The sequence below is a fragment of the Typopeltis vanoorti genome, chromosome 3 (assembly GCF_054136105.1).
Source record: "Typopeltis vanoorti isolate ZY-2024b chromosome 3, IOZ_Tvanoo_1.0, whole genome shotgun sequence".
NCBI lineage: Eukaryota > Metazoa > Arthropoda > Arachnida > Uropygi > Thelyphonidae > Typopeltis > Typopeltis vanoorti.
Window position 1 is genome coordinate 136,197,011 of NC_143551.1, and position 17,956 is coordinate 136,214,966.

Genomic DNA, 17,956 nt, shown 5'->3' on the forward strand with positions numbered 1-17,956 from the left:
GGTATAAAGGCGAGACAAAGTAATGTATGCTAAATAATTTGTGTTCAGTATTGGAACTGTGGTATAGTTTAGAATTTTACATCATTCCTATACAGGAGAGGTTGCAGAACATATAGCAGGCATAGTGGCATTTGTGGAATGGAAGTTGGGAAGAGAGAAGAAACCTGCATTAATATTTTTTGATAACATGAAAAAGGCATTTCTAGAAACTAAATGGAATAAAAGAGAAGAGAAGCTGGTTCTATATGTTTCTAGCTAAATGTGAATGAAAGTTGATTAGCTTATGACTGAGTTCTTACAGGTTTAGAGAAAAGTGGAGGATGATGGATGCTAGTCCAAGGGAACAGTCCTTGTGTGTGGAATCCATACGTGGTCACTGATCATTTGGTGGGCTTTCAGTTTGCGAGATTGATTTTTGACTTTTTGCTGTTTTGGAGAGAACTGAGGTATGGAGAAATGGGTTGATAACAAACTTTTATTATCCTAGAATTAACTGAATATAGGTTTGCATCCATGATCAATCATGGATGAAATAAGTAAATACTGTGTATTTACTTATTTCTAAATTTCTTGATATAAGAAAATAGTAAAAAAAAGTTTGGAAAGTATTGAAAAGTTTTTCATTCTTTCCATTGTGCATCAATACATTATAAATTTTCTCAACTAGGTGATCAAGTTGTTGTTAGAGATTTCACCATAACATTATCTACTGAACTCCTTAGCCTCAGGTTCTGTGGAGGGATAGTGGGTGGGGGCTGTTAAGAAAAACCAATCATTATCCCAAAATAATGCTCAGATTTCTTGCATAGTGCAGAAATAACCGCAATTAGAAAGAAGTTTGGAAAGATGTAGTACAGAGATGAATATTAATACACCGTCTTCAAATCATATGACTGTTTTGAGTATGTCACTTACCAGAAAAACTTTAACATAGTGTTTTAACAAAGCTGGAATGATCAATATGATCAACTTAGGAGAATACTATCTTTGGTCCCATGGTATCAGTTACTGAATGGATAAAATGTCAGCAATGCATGGGAATCTTTGAAAAAGCTTGAATGAGGTGGTATCTGAATGTATCCCTAGTGTTCGAAGAATAAATAGGTTGGGAGTGAAATGGATGTGCAACATTATTAAGCAGGAGATCCACAAGAAGAAGATGATGTGGAAAGAATATCGTGAGAATAAGAGTGAGAGGAGTTACGAAATATATAAAGCTTAGGCCAGAAAAGTAACGAGTATTGTGAGGAAAGCTAAAACAGAGTATGAAAAAAAATTGGCCATGCAAGCTAAAGGCAATCCAAAAGAATTTTATCATTATGTCGCAAGCAAAAGAAAGAATGAATGTGGAAGAATAACTTTATTGAATGCAGATGATACATGAGTGTTGGAAGCTAATGAGATTGTTCAATTAATGAGTGTTCACTTTGCTAAGATATATCAACCAGGTGTATGTAACATGGTGCACAGTGCTACTGCTACGTTGGATGAAGAGTTAGAGGTTCGTGAAAATGAGGTTGAAGAGCTGTTGCATAACTTGGATAAGAATTGGTCAATAGGGACAGATGGAATATCAGCCCATTTGCTAAAGAAATGTTCAGCCGAATTGGCTAGCCCTTTTACACATTTGTATAACTTGAGTATCAGCTCAGGAATGATACCACAGGAATGGAAGTAATGTATGATAGTCCCATTGTAGAAGGATGATGCAAAAATTGATATGTCTAACTACTGACCTATTAGTATCTTTGGTGTGGTAGTGAAGATTTTAGAGAAGTTGGTAAGAACTCATATACAGAAATGGGTAGACAAACATGCTATGCTCTGCAAGGAACAGCATGGGTTTACTAAAGGAAGATCATGTTTTAGCAATTTGCTCATATTTTATAACAATATTATGACTGAGTTGGATAAAGGGAATGAATACACTATGATAATGTTGGATTTTTCTAAGGCATTTGATAGGATACCACATGAAAGGCTGTTGCGTAAACTGGAGAATATGGGATTGGAATATAATATCTTGACTTGGATCAGGAGATGATTGACAGACAGATATCAAAAAGTGGTATACAGTGGGTGTGAATCTCCCAGATTTAAGGTAACCTGTGGTGTACCTCAGGGTTCAGTCCTTGGGCCATTATTGTTCAATCTATACATTAATGACATCAAGCAGGGGGTCTACCATCAGATGTGCAATTGTTTGCCAATGATGCTAAGATAGGCAGGGCAATCAGGGATGCTACTGATATTCAGCAATTGCAAAATGATAAACTGGAAATCTGGGCAAACGAAAATGGCTGTCAGTTTAATGTTTGTAAGTGTAAAGTTATGCACTTTGGCGTGATTAGAGTTCCAGTGGCATATTATATTAGCGGAGTTATGCTACAAGAAACTGAAGAGGCAAGGGATTTCGGCATATTGGTGGATAGGAATTTGAAGTTCAAAGGTCACATAACAAAAGTTCCAAATATAACTCAGAGGATAATTGCGATGTTGAAGTGAACCTCGAACATGTAAGGATAAGGAAGTCATTTAGTCTCTTTATAAGGCTTTGATAAGGTTATACCTGGATTATTGTGTGCAGATTTGGTCTCCCGGGTTCCAAAGGGATAAAGAAGCTGTGAAAAGGGGTCAAAGAAGAGTTACAAAGATTATATCCAGATTATGGGATTTAGATTATTAGGACAGATTGCGAGTATGTGGATCGCAGACTAACAGGAGAAAGAGGGGTGATATGATAGAGGTCTATAAACTTTTGAATGGGTGTTATAGCATTTCAACTGATGAAATTTTTCGTTATATGGAAGGCGGGGAGAGAACACGGGGCAGCATCCATAGAAGTTAAGGTTGTTCACAGTCAAGAAAGAGGTAAGAGCTAGGTTTTTCTCACAGAGAACAGTGAGTGAGTGGAATAATTTGCCCTTAGGGGGTAGTGAGTGCATCTAGTGTAAATGAATTTAAGGGAAGGTATGATAGCTGGTTTGGATGATTTATAGCCTCCCTCAATAAGTCCTTGACTCCCTGGAGGTCTCAGATAATAATGATAATGTGTAATAGTCTATGAATGCTTACTCTGTGGAGATTGTCCTATAGAAAAGTCCAACGAGTGTCATCATAATAATGCACCTTGTCAAATGTTAGACTAGCTAGCACAGAGTCTTGCACTTTAGTGCATCCATGTGAAGAATTTGGATGTTGGTTGAAGGCTTAAACAACATGTTCATCTTCATTACAAGACAGCCATTTCAGAAGTGGCATCTGGACAGTTGATGTTCTTTTTTGATGAGTGGTATATGGAGATTCATGAAGATGACTATATTTTTTTTGACAATCAGTATATAGTCATACCCCGACTTACGCTACCAACTTACATGAATCCGAAGTTGCGCAGTTTCTTGTATGTACATATTCTCGTCCCAAAAGACTGGTTTGGTCACTACTTCATACCTGAAGTTAAACATTATTGCCAGTTTAAAAAAATTCTGTTTAAAGTTATGCTCATTATTGATAATGCACCTGGTCACCCTCCTGCAACTTTAATTGATTTTGATCCATGTGTAAAAGTTGTTTTCTTGTCACCAAATACAACCAGCTTGCTTCAACTGATGAACCAAGGAGTTATCAAAAAACATTCAAAGCATACTACACAAGGCATTCGTTTGCAAGTCTGAATGAAGCTATGAGGCAAAATGAGCAACTGTCTGTTAAAGAGTTTTGGAAACATTTTAATGTTTTAGATGCTGTAAGGATTATCGGAGATTCTTGGGGTGAAATTTCCCAAAAAATCTTGAATGGTGTCTGGAAAAAACTTTGTCCATCCTTTTTTAAATGCGAAACGGAAATGTTGCCAGAAACTATCAAGTTACTGAGGCAATAGAAGAAGTTGTCAACCTTGCAAGGCAATTAGATTTAGAAGTCGACACTGAAGATGTCAGTGAGCTGTTAGTCTCACATAACAAGGAGCTTACAATCGACGAGCTGCCTCATAGAGATGCGTGAGCAAAGCACTACTGAAGAGACCTAAACCTAAGATCCAGTTCTACCAGAAAAGCACATGACAATTTCAAAATTAACAGACGGTCTCAGCTTGATTAAGAAAGGTTTACAGATTTTGGAGGACATAGATTCTAACGAGGAACGAATTGTAGACACAAGGCAAGGAATAAAAAGATCATTGACTTGCTATGAAGTGACAAGAAAAAAAGACATTATGCCGTCAGACGAATCTATTAGATTTTATGAAACCATTGACATTGAAATAACTTTCTTTTTTTTTATGTATGAAAAACTACAATTATGATTATATTTCTTTAAAAAAATATAGGTGGATATATTTTTGTATACCTTTGGTCCCAATTAACTAATATTTTGTATGTGTGTATATATAAATTACATGTTAAATTATACCCCGAGTTATGCGAATTCGATTCATGTGCTTTTTGTTAGTCCCACCTACCGCGTAACTTCGGGGTATGACTGTATTTACTTTATGTTAAATATAATGAAATGTGATCTGCTGTATATATTGGGGAAAAAATATACTGAAAATTTGAAACAGCATCATCATCAGATTCCTGACATGTACCCTCAAGGGGTATACAGGATATTATGATAGTACTATATGAAGACATCATTACTAACTTCCTATCAACAATTTTCCTCCAAATTAATCTGTTCCTTTTTCCTACTCTGTTGCAATCATTTCCTACTCTGCTATTTAGATCTCCAACAAGGACCAACTTTTCTTTTTTCATTGTGTCAGTAGCTTTCTCTAGAGCCTCAAAAAATTCCTCCACTTCTACCTTAGTAGAGTCTTCTGTGGGACCATAGGCACAAATAAGTCTCATTGTCCAGTTTCCCATTCTGATATTTGCCCACATCACTCTACTTGATATTGCCTGCATGCAAGAAAATTAGCCTCGTATTTAGTGTTGAATACTATAGCTACTCCTTCTTTTCCCTAATCACCAATTCCTCAGCCAGCTTTCTTTTCCATTTTTTCATTTTTCATACCACCATAATGGCAGTATAATGACATTATGGTGTTTCATTCTTTTCCTTTGTATATCATTATGAAAGATGTGGATACCCATATTTTTCTTCATGTTATGTTCAGTGTATTCATATTTGCACATGAAGTCACTTCATGAAATATATTTACATTTAGCTATTGCAGTATTCCTTATTATTATTGTTATTAGTAATAGTAGTATTATTACATGGGTATCTCCATAGATTCAGAAGACTCATCACCAGAGACTTGCACTAACCATTATTCGCACAGTGCCTATTGTACCTCTACTTAAACTTATTCACCATTCAACCTCTGGCAATCCATCCGTTCATTCACCACTTTACCAGGCAAAGAACCTAGTCTGCACGCCTTTATTAACCACACTCTTACACAACTTTCATGGGTGATTCCTTGTTCTACCCTAACCCTTATGTATTGAAAATTTTCTTTTGTGTCAGTCTTATAGAATCTCTTTAGTAATTTATAAGTTTCTATCATGTCCCTTTTGTAGCCCATAATGCAGTCTAAATTGGTGAAAAATCACTTGACTAAGAAATTTGCTACATTCAAAACACCATTGACAAGTGTTTATAATCCCTTCTAATCAGTAGAATATTAACTCATCATTTACACCTCGTCATCTACTTAGCACAGATGACAACAGATCTGTATGCTTATTATATATGTCTATCGATCCTCAGAAAAGATGATGGAACTCCTTAGGAAGGCTAGCTCCAACTAGGATCAACCATCTCCAGCTATCCAACATTTGTAGGACTAGCTAGACTAAGTATTAGAATCTCTAAACATGAAGATTTTATCTGATTATCACTATTGCTGTGTAGGCTTCACTGATTTTTCCATAGATACTCAGTACAGAATAAATTGGAAGAAAGCCTCCATACTATTTTTTTATGTCAATCCCATCCAGAAAAAAAATTTACTCAAGAAACTTGCATGGAGCTTTTCTAATCATGCCTCGAATAGAAGCAAATATAACTATAATACAAAAAAGTATATGAGCAGATATAAATATGAAACACTCAAAATTATCCTCATCTCAAACAAATTTAGTTGCATGAGACCCATACCTTGAGACTCATGCTCAGACATTCAGCATGGTGGCCAGGAAGCTAGCTTTAAGATTATAGACTACTTTTTTCCCTTTTGTGTATGTTTATTTTTCAGACTTACATCATATCTGTGTATTGGTGCCCGATGATGCCAATTTGACTTGGATGAGATATCAGAAATATTAATTTGTTATCCTCTGTGTTGTTATTTCTCTATTAAAATACCAAAATTATTACTGAAAAAGCATATTTTTTTGCACAAGAATTCTAGAAATTATTGAAAACAATGAGTTTAGACTTTCATATTAATACCACACATGCAGAAAAATTCAGAAAAGATTGCTTCCATAAATGTTTGTTTTTTCTTTTAATCTCAGTCACACCCATTAAAGGCTGTAAACCTAATAGTAAATTTTGAATGGTAGATTGAGGATTAGATGATCTGGAATCCTTGCTCTAGTGACTAAATATGATATTTTCTCACACTGCCCCAGGCCTTCAGTAATCAGGATAATGGTTTCACCAAGTATGAATATAAATAGGTGGTTTCACCATCTATTTATATTCATTTTCAGTTTCAAAATTATTATTATTATTATTTTTTTTTTTTGCTTATTGATTATTTTTTTCTGTTTTATGAGAAACATTTAACTTATTAACTTATTTGTGCAGCATGGTGGTGGCCAAAAGTGTGAAGTCAGAAAATGGCTTGAAAAAAAAAAAAAGTTCCATACTTGGTTTCTAGGGCAGGATTTTTCTCAGATTATCTTAATCTGTAGCCCACCTATGATACTAAATGTACAACATGTTTACAACCTTTTCTACATTTCTGGGTAGTATGCACATTAATTGAATATATCACAACATATTCTCTGTTTGTTTGTTTTTATTTGGAAAGAATTTTTATTTTAGCTTTTCTAAAAATGAAAGAAAGATGAACTCTAAATTATTAAAATAAGCAAATTGAATTAAATTTTCACAGAAATTATATTCTTATTTAATCCTTTATTGGATTGTAAGCAAACAAAGTTTTCACATGAAGTATCTTAAGAATTAGACTATTGTATATAGAGGCTGATGACTTCACACTAGTTGCCTTAATATCCCATAATGCAAAGCACACTTGAACCAAGTTGAAAAACTTTCTACAACTATCTCTGATCCAGAGTACTTTAATAATGAGGTGATACACCTTTTTACTACTTGTATGTAGGAAATATATGACTTCAGCATTAATGCAACCTTGGTATGTCTTCTGGTCAGGCTCCCACTGATGAGACTGCAATAAAGTTTAAAACTTGTCTGGGTAGTGTTCCTTACCATAATGCATACATGTCCACAAGGAGGTGTGCTTTGCATTATGGAATACTAATATTAAGTCAGTAGTCTCTATATGCTAGTAATGCGACTACTTTTACATGTATATCTTATATATATATAAATATATGAAGGGTGTCCAGAAAGTAAGTTCCAATGGACTGTCAGAGAAACAAAAAAAACTTTATTGGAAATTAAAGTAGACATCTTTCACTACTTTTCTACATAATTTCTGCCATTGTTCAAGCACTTATCATAATGGGGCACCAAGAGTTGTATAACTTTGTCGTAGAAGGTTGCCGCCTGTGCTGCAAACCACGTGTTGACTGCTTCTTTGACCTCGTCATCGTCTTGAAACCGCCGGCCACCAAGGAAAGATTTCAGATGATTGAACAGGTGAAAGTTGTTTGGCACGAGGTCAGGACTATATGGGGGATGATGGAATTGTTTCCAGCCAAAGGTGGTGAGAAGTTGTGTTATGTCAGCAGTGTGTGGGCGGGCATTATCATGAATCAAAACTATGCCCCTCGTAAGCATGCCACATTGTTTATTCTGGATTGCACGATGCAGTCCAGAATAAAGTCCTCGGATAACTAACCTAATTTCACATGTGGCGGGCGATTCGAATTTCTTAAACATTATAAACACACTCCAAGAAGCATACACACTGCGAGAATGTATGAAAATGGCACCACCACCTTGCTAACGAATCAACAAACTCAGCATGCATGCGCACCATTGTGATCGCAGTTCTGAAGTGAAAATATTTAAAACCAGAACTTACTTTCTGGATGTCCCTCGTATTTGGAGCTATACTCTGGGAAGGACCATGGCTCCAAATTAAGGAATTAATTTGGAGCCATGTATATCTGTATATCTTTTCCTTAATCTTAGTTTCAGTGGGAGGAATCAGTGGCTTTTTCCTCAGAGGCTTCTGAATATATATTTGCCAATATAGGAGATAAAAAGTTGCCCATTGCCAAGCTGAGGTTCTGTTTGTAAATAGTGTTTTTAAATAGGAAGTAACCAGAATTTATACAATGAATCAGGAGTGGCATAACATTTTTAGATAACTTATCTTTTCAAAGGTGCCTGGGTTGTAGCTCAGTGGAAGTGGCATGTGCCTTCTTCAGCACTAAATTGCCCAAAGAGAGAGCATCATAAGTTCAATTCTAGTTGCCGACTAGAGGAACTTTAACTAAGTTTTTTTTACTAGTTCCTGAGTTAGTCGATCTGGTTTTTGCCCCATAAATTAAAGAAAATCAATTGTAGAACTCACACTATTTTCAGTAAACATAGTGTTAGGATTAAGGATCACGAGATGGCAACACTTGTCATTCGTGTCTATTCACTGGATGCCATGTATAATTAGTGATATTCTTGGGCCAGCTACCTCTGATTGGCTACTGGTGGAGGTTGAACTTCCACTCGGTTCCCAAAAGTTAGATAGGGCTAAAACAGTCTTGCATACTCCCGATACGGAAATAGGAAGTAGGTGATGGAGCACATTAGTAAAGAGGGAAATTATGTCAAAACTGGCCATAATTTCATCTCTTTGAAGATGTTTATCTTTAATAATAATAAAAAAAATGTTTAGAATTATAACACGATGGGTTTTAGTAGAGGATTTCCTTATGTACGTATATTAGGGACAGCATATAGTCTCAACATATATGATGAAGTGAATGTAGAGATAATCTTAAATCTCTAGGATATTCCATACTGATCCTGAGGAGATTGTACAGTTGTGGAGCTCACAAGTTGGATCTCTTTTAAGAATCAAATAAGTATCTGTGTGTAGTAATTGTGACAGTTTTTTTTTTTTTTTCCTTCTTCTATATCTAAGATAACAGTTGCATTTCTATAACAGGAACATGTGGTATACAGATGTGCCACATATAGAAATTATATGTGATAATTTTTTCAGATTTACCTAGTATGCAAATAAGTTTAGTTAATTAATGAAATTTACATTTTTCACTATGTCTGTTATTAAGATATTTGCTATATAATTTTTTTAATACTTACTACACACTTTTTTATATTTGCTAAATAACATTTTTATTAAAATTGTATAAATTTTACCTATTTTTTGTGGCCTTATGTGACCTAAGATTGTTGGCATTAGTGAAACCTAGCTATCAGAATCAGATAGGGCAACTGGGATCAATTTATATTATTATTTATAGTTATATTATTTTCAGTTGCAGGGGACAAAGAAATGCATTGCCAATTTAGCCTTATGAGTACTAAACCAGTGATCATTATGGGTGACTTTAATTATCCCAACATTTCTTGAGTAGCAATGAAATTTCCTGATAAGAATAAAGAGGAATTTATTGAATTCTTGCTAGACTACTTCCTCAAGCAGCAGATTGTGAAAGAAGGAACTCAAAGTTGACCTGGTTGGCCGAGTGGTTAGCATATCCACTCTCCCGCCAAAAGGCTGCTGGTTTGAATCCCGCTGTGGGCATGGATGTTTGTGATTGTCTGTGAAGATACCAGTGTTGGTGGAGATAATGAAGGTACTTGCAGTTGGTGGAGACAGAGAGTTGTAGAGTAGATACCCTCCCTTGATGAGTCCTTGGATTTCCTGGAGGGGTTATGTAATAATAATAATAATAAAAAGTCAATGAGTGTTAGATTGGTTCATAGTGTCAGAAGGGGTCTCTGATAAGAATATGACTATTTTACCACCAGTTGGTGAAATTATATATATATAATTATGTATATATATATAGATATATATATATATATATATATATAAAACAACTCACTTATGGAAAATAAAAATTTCAAAGAGGAGATTCCATGGGTCCCTGAGGGTTTGCACTTTTTTTTTGGTTCTGCCTGGTTCATCGATGAAAACAACGTATCAAAAGAGCTGACAGGTCAGCAGGACCTTTAAGTAAAAGCACTAACAAAGGTGAATCCATGGGTTCCTGGGCAGAATTTGTTTTCTTCCAGGTATTGCAATATCAATGCAGACTTCATTGCCTAAGGTTGTATCTTTTAAGCTCTCTGTCACTGTTAGAATTTTTTTTAGTTTCAGTAGTAAATACTGTTTTGTCATTTGCTATAAAATAATAATGGATATGTATTATCCCTTTTAATATTGTTTGATGACAAATGAAACCATATGGGTATTTTTCTTTCTGTATTTACATTTGAAGCAGCATTTAAATTTATATAATTAATTTAAATTCATTTCATAGTTGTAATATTCTCCTTTCAAGTTAATTGATATCCTTGAAGTTGTTACTTGTGTTAATGTTATATACACCAGAAGATTATTATTATTATTTTAGCCACCTCTTTGGAGTCAGATGACTTATTGCAGAAAGCATACACTAACCATCATTCAGATGATACCTATCATATGTTCCTTAAACTCATTCACTGTCAGTACACTCACATATCCCAATTTGGCATCCATTCCAACATTCACCATTCTCCAAGCAAAAAATCTAGTCCTCAAACCCTTACTACCCACACTCTTACACAGCTTCAGTGGGTAATCCCTAGTTCTTGTCTTGTATCCAATAATTTCTTTTGCATCAATCTTATAGAAACCCTTTAGTGACACTATGAGTTTTTATCATGCTCCTTGTTTTTTGATGTCAACTAAACTTTGCAATCCACACACACACACCTTCAAACTTTCCTTATAGGGAGTATTCCACGGACCTGTCCATTTTGGTTACTCATCTCTGTTTATTCTTCACCGCCTCCTAATTCTCCAGAAACTCAGGTTACCAAATCTCTGAATGGTAGTCAAGATGTGGCTGTATTCTAGCCTCATATCTACTTGCCAATGATTTTTAACATTCAAGTAATCCTTTGAACTGCTTTGTCAACTTTTTGCAACTTGTGTCTTCTGAACTTCTGCTCTCTATCTACTATCTCTAAATTCCTAGCCACATCAATTGCCTCGATCCAGTATCATCAACATTATACACATTGTGTAATCTTTTTATCCTGAGCTGCATCAATGTTTGTGATTTTTCATTTTGCCTCATTAGACTGACAGCAATTATCCTTTGTCCACTCCACCAATTTATTTACATTATCCTGCAGGATCTGTACATCTCCTTTATCAACTGTTGTTCTCCCCAGTTTTGTATCATCAGCAAACAGTTGAATATCCCCCTCCCCAAAAAAAATAATAATTTCCTATATCATTAATATACAAATTAACAGTAGTGGCACTAGTGAACTTCATTCTCCTGTCTATTCCACCATATACTACATTCTGGTGTCTGTTGATCAGCTCCACACCTATTCATGCCCAACTTCATATCCATCCCCATTTGCTCCAACTTATGTAATAGTTTTCCAAATGGTATTCTGTGAAATACCTTTGAAAAATCCACTAATATCATGGTGTTGCTGTTTCCCTTATCCAACTCACCTGTCACTTTATTATAAAATGTAAGTGAATTACTGAGGCAGGACCTAACCTTCACGAAGCCATGCTGTCTACCATGGAGTAACATGTTCCTATTCACCCATTCCTGAATTTTTTTATTACTAGGATGTGTTTTCATATTAGTTTCCATTTTCATTATAACAATGAAGCTTAAAGTGTGTGTTTATAATTAATAATTTCTCATTTATTCTCTGAAACCCAATAGACTGATTTTAGATTTCAAATGAGTGTCTCCTATCCAGTGGCGGCCCATGAAGTTTTAAGTGCTGCCTATACAAAATTAAAAAAAAATCATTCTTTTTTTCCTAATCAGTAACCAATTTATTAATAAATAAATCTGTAGATTTATTTATTAATAAATTGGTTACTGATTAGGAAAAAAATATTTTTTTTAAAATTATTTTCTATAGGCAGCACCCCTACTTAAAACTTCACGGGCCGCTACTGCTCCTATCACTTGCTATTAAAGAGTTTCATTATTGATTGTTTCTTCTCTTTTTAGTAATAATGGAGTATATACTGTTCCAAAGGAATTAGTTGATATGGCTATTGAGGCAGATGTAAATATTGTTGATTTAAGCAAAAATGCTCTTTCATCTGTGCCTGAATGGTAAGTTAATATTTATTGCAACTATTATATTGCTGAGAATCTTTATACTAACATTCTCATAAAATTAGTTGATTTGTTTAAATAAACTTTAAAAAATGACTTCACATTATTTTAATTGTTATTGTTTTCTGTGTCTATTGTTTACAAGCTGCCTCATTGTAACTGAGGGGTGACACTGGACAGAACAACCAAAGCACTTCAGGAGTATACATATATATGCCCTTGGTAGGGTCACCATAGGCATGAAGGTTGTTCCACTGTGTGCAGCTAAATGCTTGCAGGCAAAGATAGGAGAGGAGATAGGTACCACCTGTCCTTAATTACCCACTATTTGGATATGAAGAAAGCCTTACAGAATGTCATGCTGGCTCAGTTGTAGCCCTAACAAACAAGGACTGCATCATATTTTGAAGACATCAGGAGAGATGGTGAAAAATGTGTTACTGGTAATAATGACTTTTCCATAAATATAAAACTATTTAAATGTGAATTTCATCTGAGAAACAGATTTATGATCAGAACATGGAATGTTATATCATTATATCAATGTGGGTCAACTCAGTATTCTGCAACAAGAATTAGCAAGCTATATGTTAAAGATACTAAGCTATTTTATATATATAAACTTGGTTTTAATCCTATTTCCCAAGTAAGCAAACAGATAAGTTAGTCAAGTTTACGCCTGCACGTAGTGCAAGTCTGGGCGACTCCACACGTAGTGCAAGTCTGAGACAACTCGTGGTAAAGGTGGAATAAGCTCTGATCACTGTTCTTAGTATTTACCCCTAATGCAAAGCACATTTCTTTGCGGAGATGTATGATGCTATCCATTAAAGGCAAGGGCCACTAATCCAGACCGGTTTTGACCTTTATTGAGGTCTCATCAGTGAGAACCAGGCTTAGAAATACCAAGGTTTAAGTAATACAGTGCTTAAAATTTTACTAAAATAAATTGCCATAAGGTGCGCTTATTCCACCTTTACCACAAGTTACCTCAGACTTGCACTACGTGCAGAGTTGCCCAGACTTGCACTACATGCAGGCGCAGACTTGACTTACTTGTCTGTTTGCTTACTTGCGAAATAGGATTAAAACCAAGTTTATATATGTGTGGACAGACTTATTTGTTCGTCGAACATGTTGTTTATTATTTTAACGGTATAATAGAACACAGAAACTAAGTAAATAATTAATTTATTAACTTGATGCTGATATTTCGCTGGTATTATAACCAGCATCTTCAGAGCACAAAAACACTGTTTGTCACAATACGCGAGACTAAAACAACATGGTGTACTTAAACAAAATTGTAGCAGCAACACAAAGACTAAAGTCCTGATTTTGGCACCCTCTATCTGAAAAAAAAAAAAAAACTATCATATATTACTAGAGTCCTAGAAAAGTGCTAGTTTTTTCTTAATATGACTGTCTTCCAGATCTTCGGCAAGTTAATACAGCCATATTTTTTGAGATTTGGAGTGTGTTTTAGGGCTTCTGTCGCCTCTAAGAACAATCTTTCTGATTTATACGGGTTTCTGTGTAGTACTTTTGTGTTTTTCCAGTTGATCCTGTGTGCAGGGGTATCCAGAGCATGGTCTGCTAGGCCCGACTTCCCATAATGATAATTCCGGACGTATCGTTTATGTTCGCTGATGCGGATATTCACAGTTCTTCCTGTTTGACCGTAGTAGGCTTGATTGCATGAGCAGGGTACTTGGTAGACTCCTGGATGTGATAAAGGAGGAATGCTGTCCTTGGGTGAGCGGATGAGGGTGGCTAATTTGCTACATGGTCTGAATGTAGTGCGTAGTTTATGTTTATTGAGAATTCTTGAGATCTTTTCGGATGTGCCTTTAATGTAAGGGATGGTGACTGTTTTGTTGTAGTTCTCTGTGGTGGATGGTGGGAGGGGTTTCTTAGGAGTGTTTAGTATTTTGTTTATTTTATGTGGATTGTAGCCGTTGGCCAAGAAGGTGTGGCGTAAGTGAGTCAGTTCAGCAGTAAGAGCCTTGTCATTGGAACAGATTGCTCTCGCTCTATGGGTTAGCGTTTTTAATATGCCATATTGTTGAGAAGGATGATGGTGTGATTGTTTGTGTAAGTATCTGCCTGTATGTGTGGGTTTTCTAAAAACTGAAAATGATAAGGAACCATCTGGGAGATGTGTGATGAGTGTATCCAGGAAGGGCAGACAGTTGTTGGCTTCCAGTTCCATAGTAAAGTGGATTTTTGGATGTTGGCTATTTAAATGTGCTAAGAATGTTTTCAATGTCTCAGGGCCATGTGGCCAAATAGCAAGCACATCATCAACATAGCGTAGCCAAAGTGTTGGTTTGAGAGTGGCTGTATTGATTGCTTGTTTTTCCAGGTGTTCTATGTAAAAGTTGGCTGAGGGGGAGGGGGGGGGGCCCATGGCTGTCCCATCAATTTGTTTGTATATTTTCCCTTTCCATTTGAAATATCCTGCATGTATTGTGAATTTGAATAGTTCAAATATATCAGGGGGGAAGTGTGACTTCAGTAGATTGAGGGTTTCTATTAGTGGTACATTTGTGAATAGTGAAGTGATGTCAAAGCTTACTATTAAGTCTGAGCTTTTTAGGGTAAGGTGTTGTAAGATGCTTTTTAGGTGTGCTGAATTTTTGACAAAGGAGGGAGAATTGTTAGTGAGAGTGGCTAGTAGCTTCGCTAAATGTCTAGCCAGTTTGTATGTGGGACTATTTATACTGTCCACAATTGGGCGTAGGGGTGTGTCTTAAGTACACCATGTTGTTTTAGTCTCGTGTGACAAACAGTGTTTTTGTGCTCTGAAGATGCTGGTTATAATACCAGCGAAATATCAGCATCAAGTTAATAAATTAATTATTTACTTAGTTTCTGTGTTCTATTATACCGTTAAAATAATAAACAACAAGTTTATATATATAAAATAGCTTGGTATCTTAAACGTATATTATACCCAAGGTAAAAAAAACTTTCTACACATATAAGACAAAATGCCTCAGCAGCAATGCTTCACTGCACTGCTCTTGGTCTCGTTTACTCTGCAGTTGAATACTGCTCACCCATATGGCTGAACAGTGCCCATATGTATTTGGTTGATACTCAGCTTAACACCACTATGCGCCTTATTTCTCAAACAGTGAAATCAACTCCAACCTACTGACTTCCAGTGCTAAACAACATCCCACTTCCACACATCCGCAGATCCTACTTTCTTCTACATGAATACAGCCAAATCATGGAAATCCAAAATCTTCCAATCCATGAAGATATCCCACCCCTAGAAATAAACAGGCTAAAGTCAAGACGCCCTCCAATCTTAACAGCAAAAAATCTTGCAGAGACAAGTTTCAACATGAAGGAGAAGTGGAAAGAGTGCTAGTGTAACACTTCAACAGGGGAGTTCCATGAATTAGTGGACGGTCTACCCTTGACCGAATCTGCACCAATCATGGCTGATGTGCAAGGCCACCTTTACAAATGGGGCGTGATTACCTCACCCAGGTGCGACTGTGGATTACCCTACCAGACAATTAATCATATTACAGTAGAATGTGTGTGCCCAATGTGCATACAGTGGAAACCTGTCGGACTTCATCCATGCTACACCAAGTGCAGTTGACTGGATAATCAACCTAGACATACAGTTGTAGCCTATTCTTGAGTGTCTCTTTTTTGACTGTATTATGTCTTATTATTGTACATATGTCTATTATTATGTTTATATATATTAAGGATTAATGTGATGTAACTTTTCATGTGTGAGCCATATGCTAAATAAATAAATATATATGAGACAAGATGGCCAGAATCTGGAAGATTCTGGTATTCTGAAGGACTCCAGAAGGAGGGCAAGAATAAGTTAGTTTCTTGATCCAAAAGAATATTTAACACTGTGTCATAGACTTTAAATCTGTGAATAGTAGACTTGCAATAGTAAGATTAAAGGGTAAGCCACTAAATATATCTATTATACAAATATATGCATCAACAACCTCATATGATTAGGAAGTGGATCTCTTTTATGACCAATAACCTGATCCGTGAAGCACCCAAGAAAGACTTTCTGTAAATTAAAGTTGCCAAGAAATTATATTCTTGGTTTAATCCTTCATTGAAGTGTAAGCAAACAAAGTTTGCACATGAAGTATCTTCATAACTGGGCTACTTGTATATAAGGTATTGTTCCCAATCTGCCAAATTAGTCATAATCTTCTCTGAAGATCACAAAGCTATAATATTTCGTGGATAATTTAAGGTTTATTAATACTGCATTTTCTTCCTAGGATATTTTCAGTGGCTTCAATGACTGTCCTTGAAAACTGTTTAAAAGGCATCAGGATCAAGGGAGAGAGTGAACAGGGATTTCAGAAAGAGCAGAAGCAAGATTTGTTTTAAATAACTCTTTAGTGGTATTTGATTTGAAGTGTGTTGTTGATATCCATATTTCGACATAAATGTTGTTATTGCTAAATTATGGTCACTTTCAATGTCAGCCTGGGAAAGATCTAGTTCTTGCTGAGTTTATACAGGTTTTATATTTAGTTTTCATAAGTATATAATCAGTTAGGAAGTTATTTACCCTGGTTCTGTTATGCATTAAAGATACCAAGATATTATATACTTGGTTTTAATCCTTTACCCAAGGAAGCAAAGCAATGTTTTGCATGTGAAATACATTCATGTCTGGGCTAATTGTATATAGAAGCTAATGACATCACATTACTTGTCTTAGTATGAATCCAATAATGCAATGCACACACCCTTTTGGACATGTAAAATGCTATGCATAATGGAAGGGCCACTACCCAGACAGGTTTCAACCTTCATTGAGGTTTCATCAATGGGAGCCAGACCCAGGAGAGATACCAAGGTTGAAGTAATGCAGAAATCATTTATATTTCATATACAAGTAGCCAAAAGGTGCTAGACCTTATTAATAAAAATCTCTGGATGAGAGAAAGATGTTAAAAGTTTTTCACTTTGGTTCTATTATACATTAAAGATACCAAGATATTATATACTTGGATTTAATCGTTTACCCAAGGAAGCAAAGCAATGTTTTGTGCATGAAATATATTCACATCTGAGCTACTTTTATATAGAGGCTAATGACTTTACATCACTTGCCTTAGTATGAATCTCATAATGCAAAGCACATATTAGCACATATAGAAGCACAAACTTCTAACATCTATCTCTAATCCAGAGTATTTTAGTAATAAGGTATGACACCTTTTGGCTACTCATTATGGAAATATGACATGCATTACTTCAACCTTGGTATCACTTCTGTGTCTGGCTCCCACTGATGAGACCTCAATAAAGATTGAAACTGGTCTGGGTGGTGACTCTTCTCATAATTCACAGCATTATACATGTCTGTAAGGATATGTGCTTCATATTATGGGATACTAAGGCAAGTGATATGAAGTCATTAGCCTTTATATGCGAGTTGCCCAGTCCTGAAGTTACTTTAGGCACAAACTTTGTTTGCTTACACTTGG

The 17,956-nt window shown here is 35.6% G+C and overlaps 1 protein-coding gene across 1 annotated transcript in view; it reads left to right on the top strand.

Moving 5' to 3' along the window:
* LOC150108587 (leucine-rich repeat-containing protein 40-like) overlaps window positions 1-17,956 on the top strand; it is a 234,408-nt gene that overhangs the window by 163,106 nt on the left and 53,346 nt on the right. Inside the window, exon 11 of the mRNA XM_090416034.1 lies at window positions 12,339-12,446. Coding sequence (XP_090272160.1) covers window positions 12,339-12,446 — 108 coding nt within the window. The remainder of the gene's footprint in view (window positions 1-12,338; window positions 12,447-17,956) is intronic.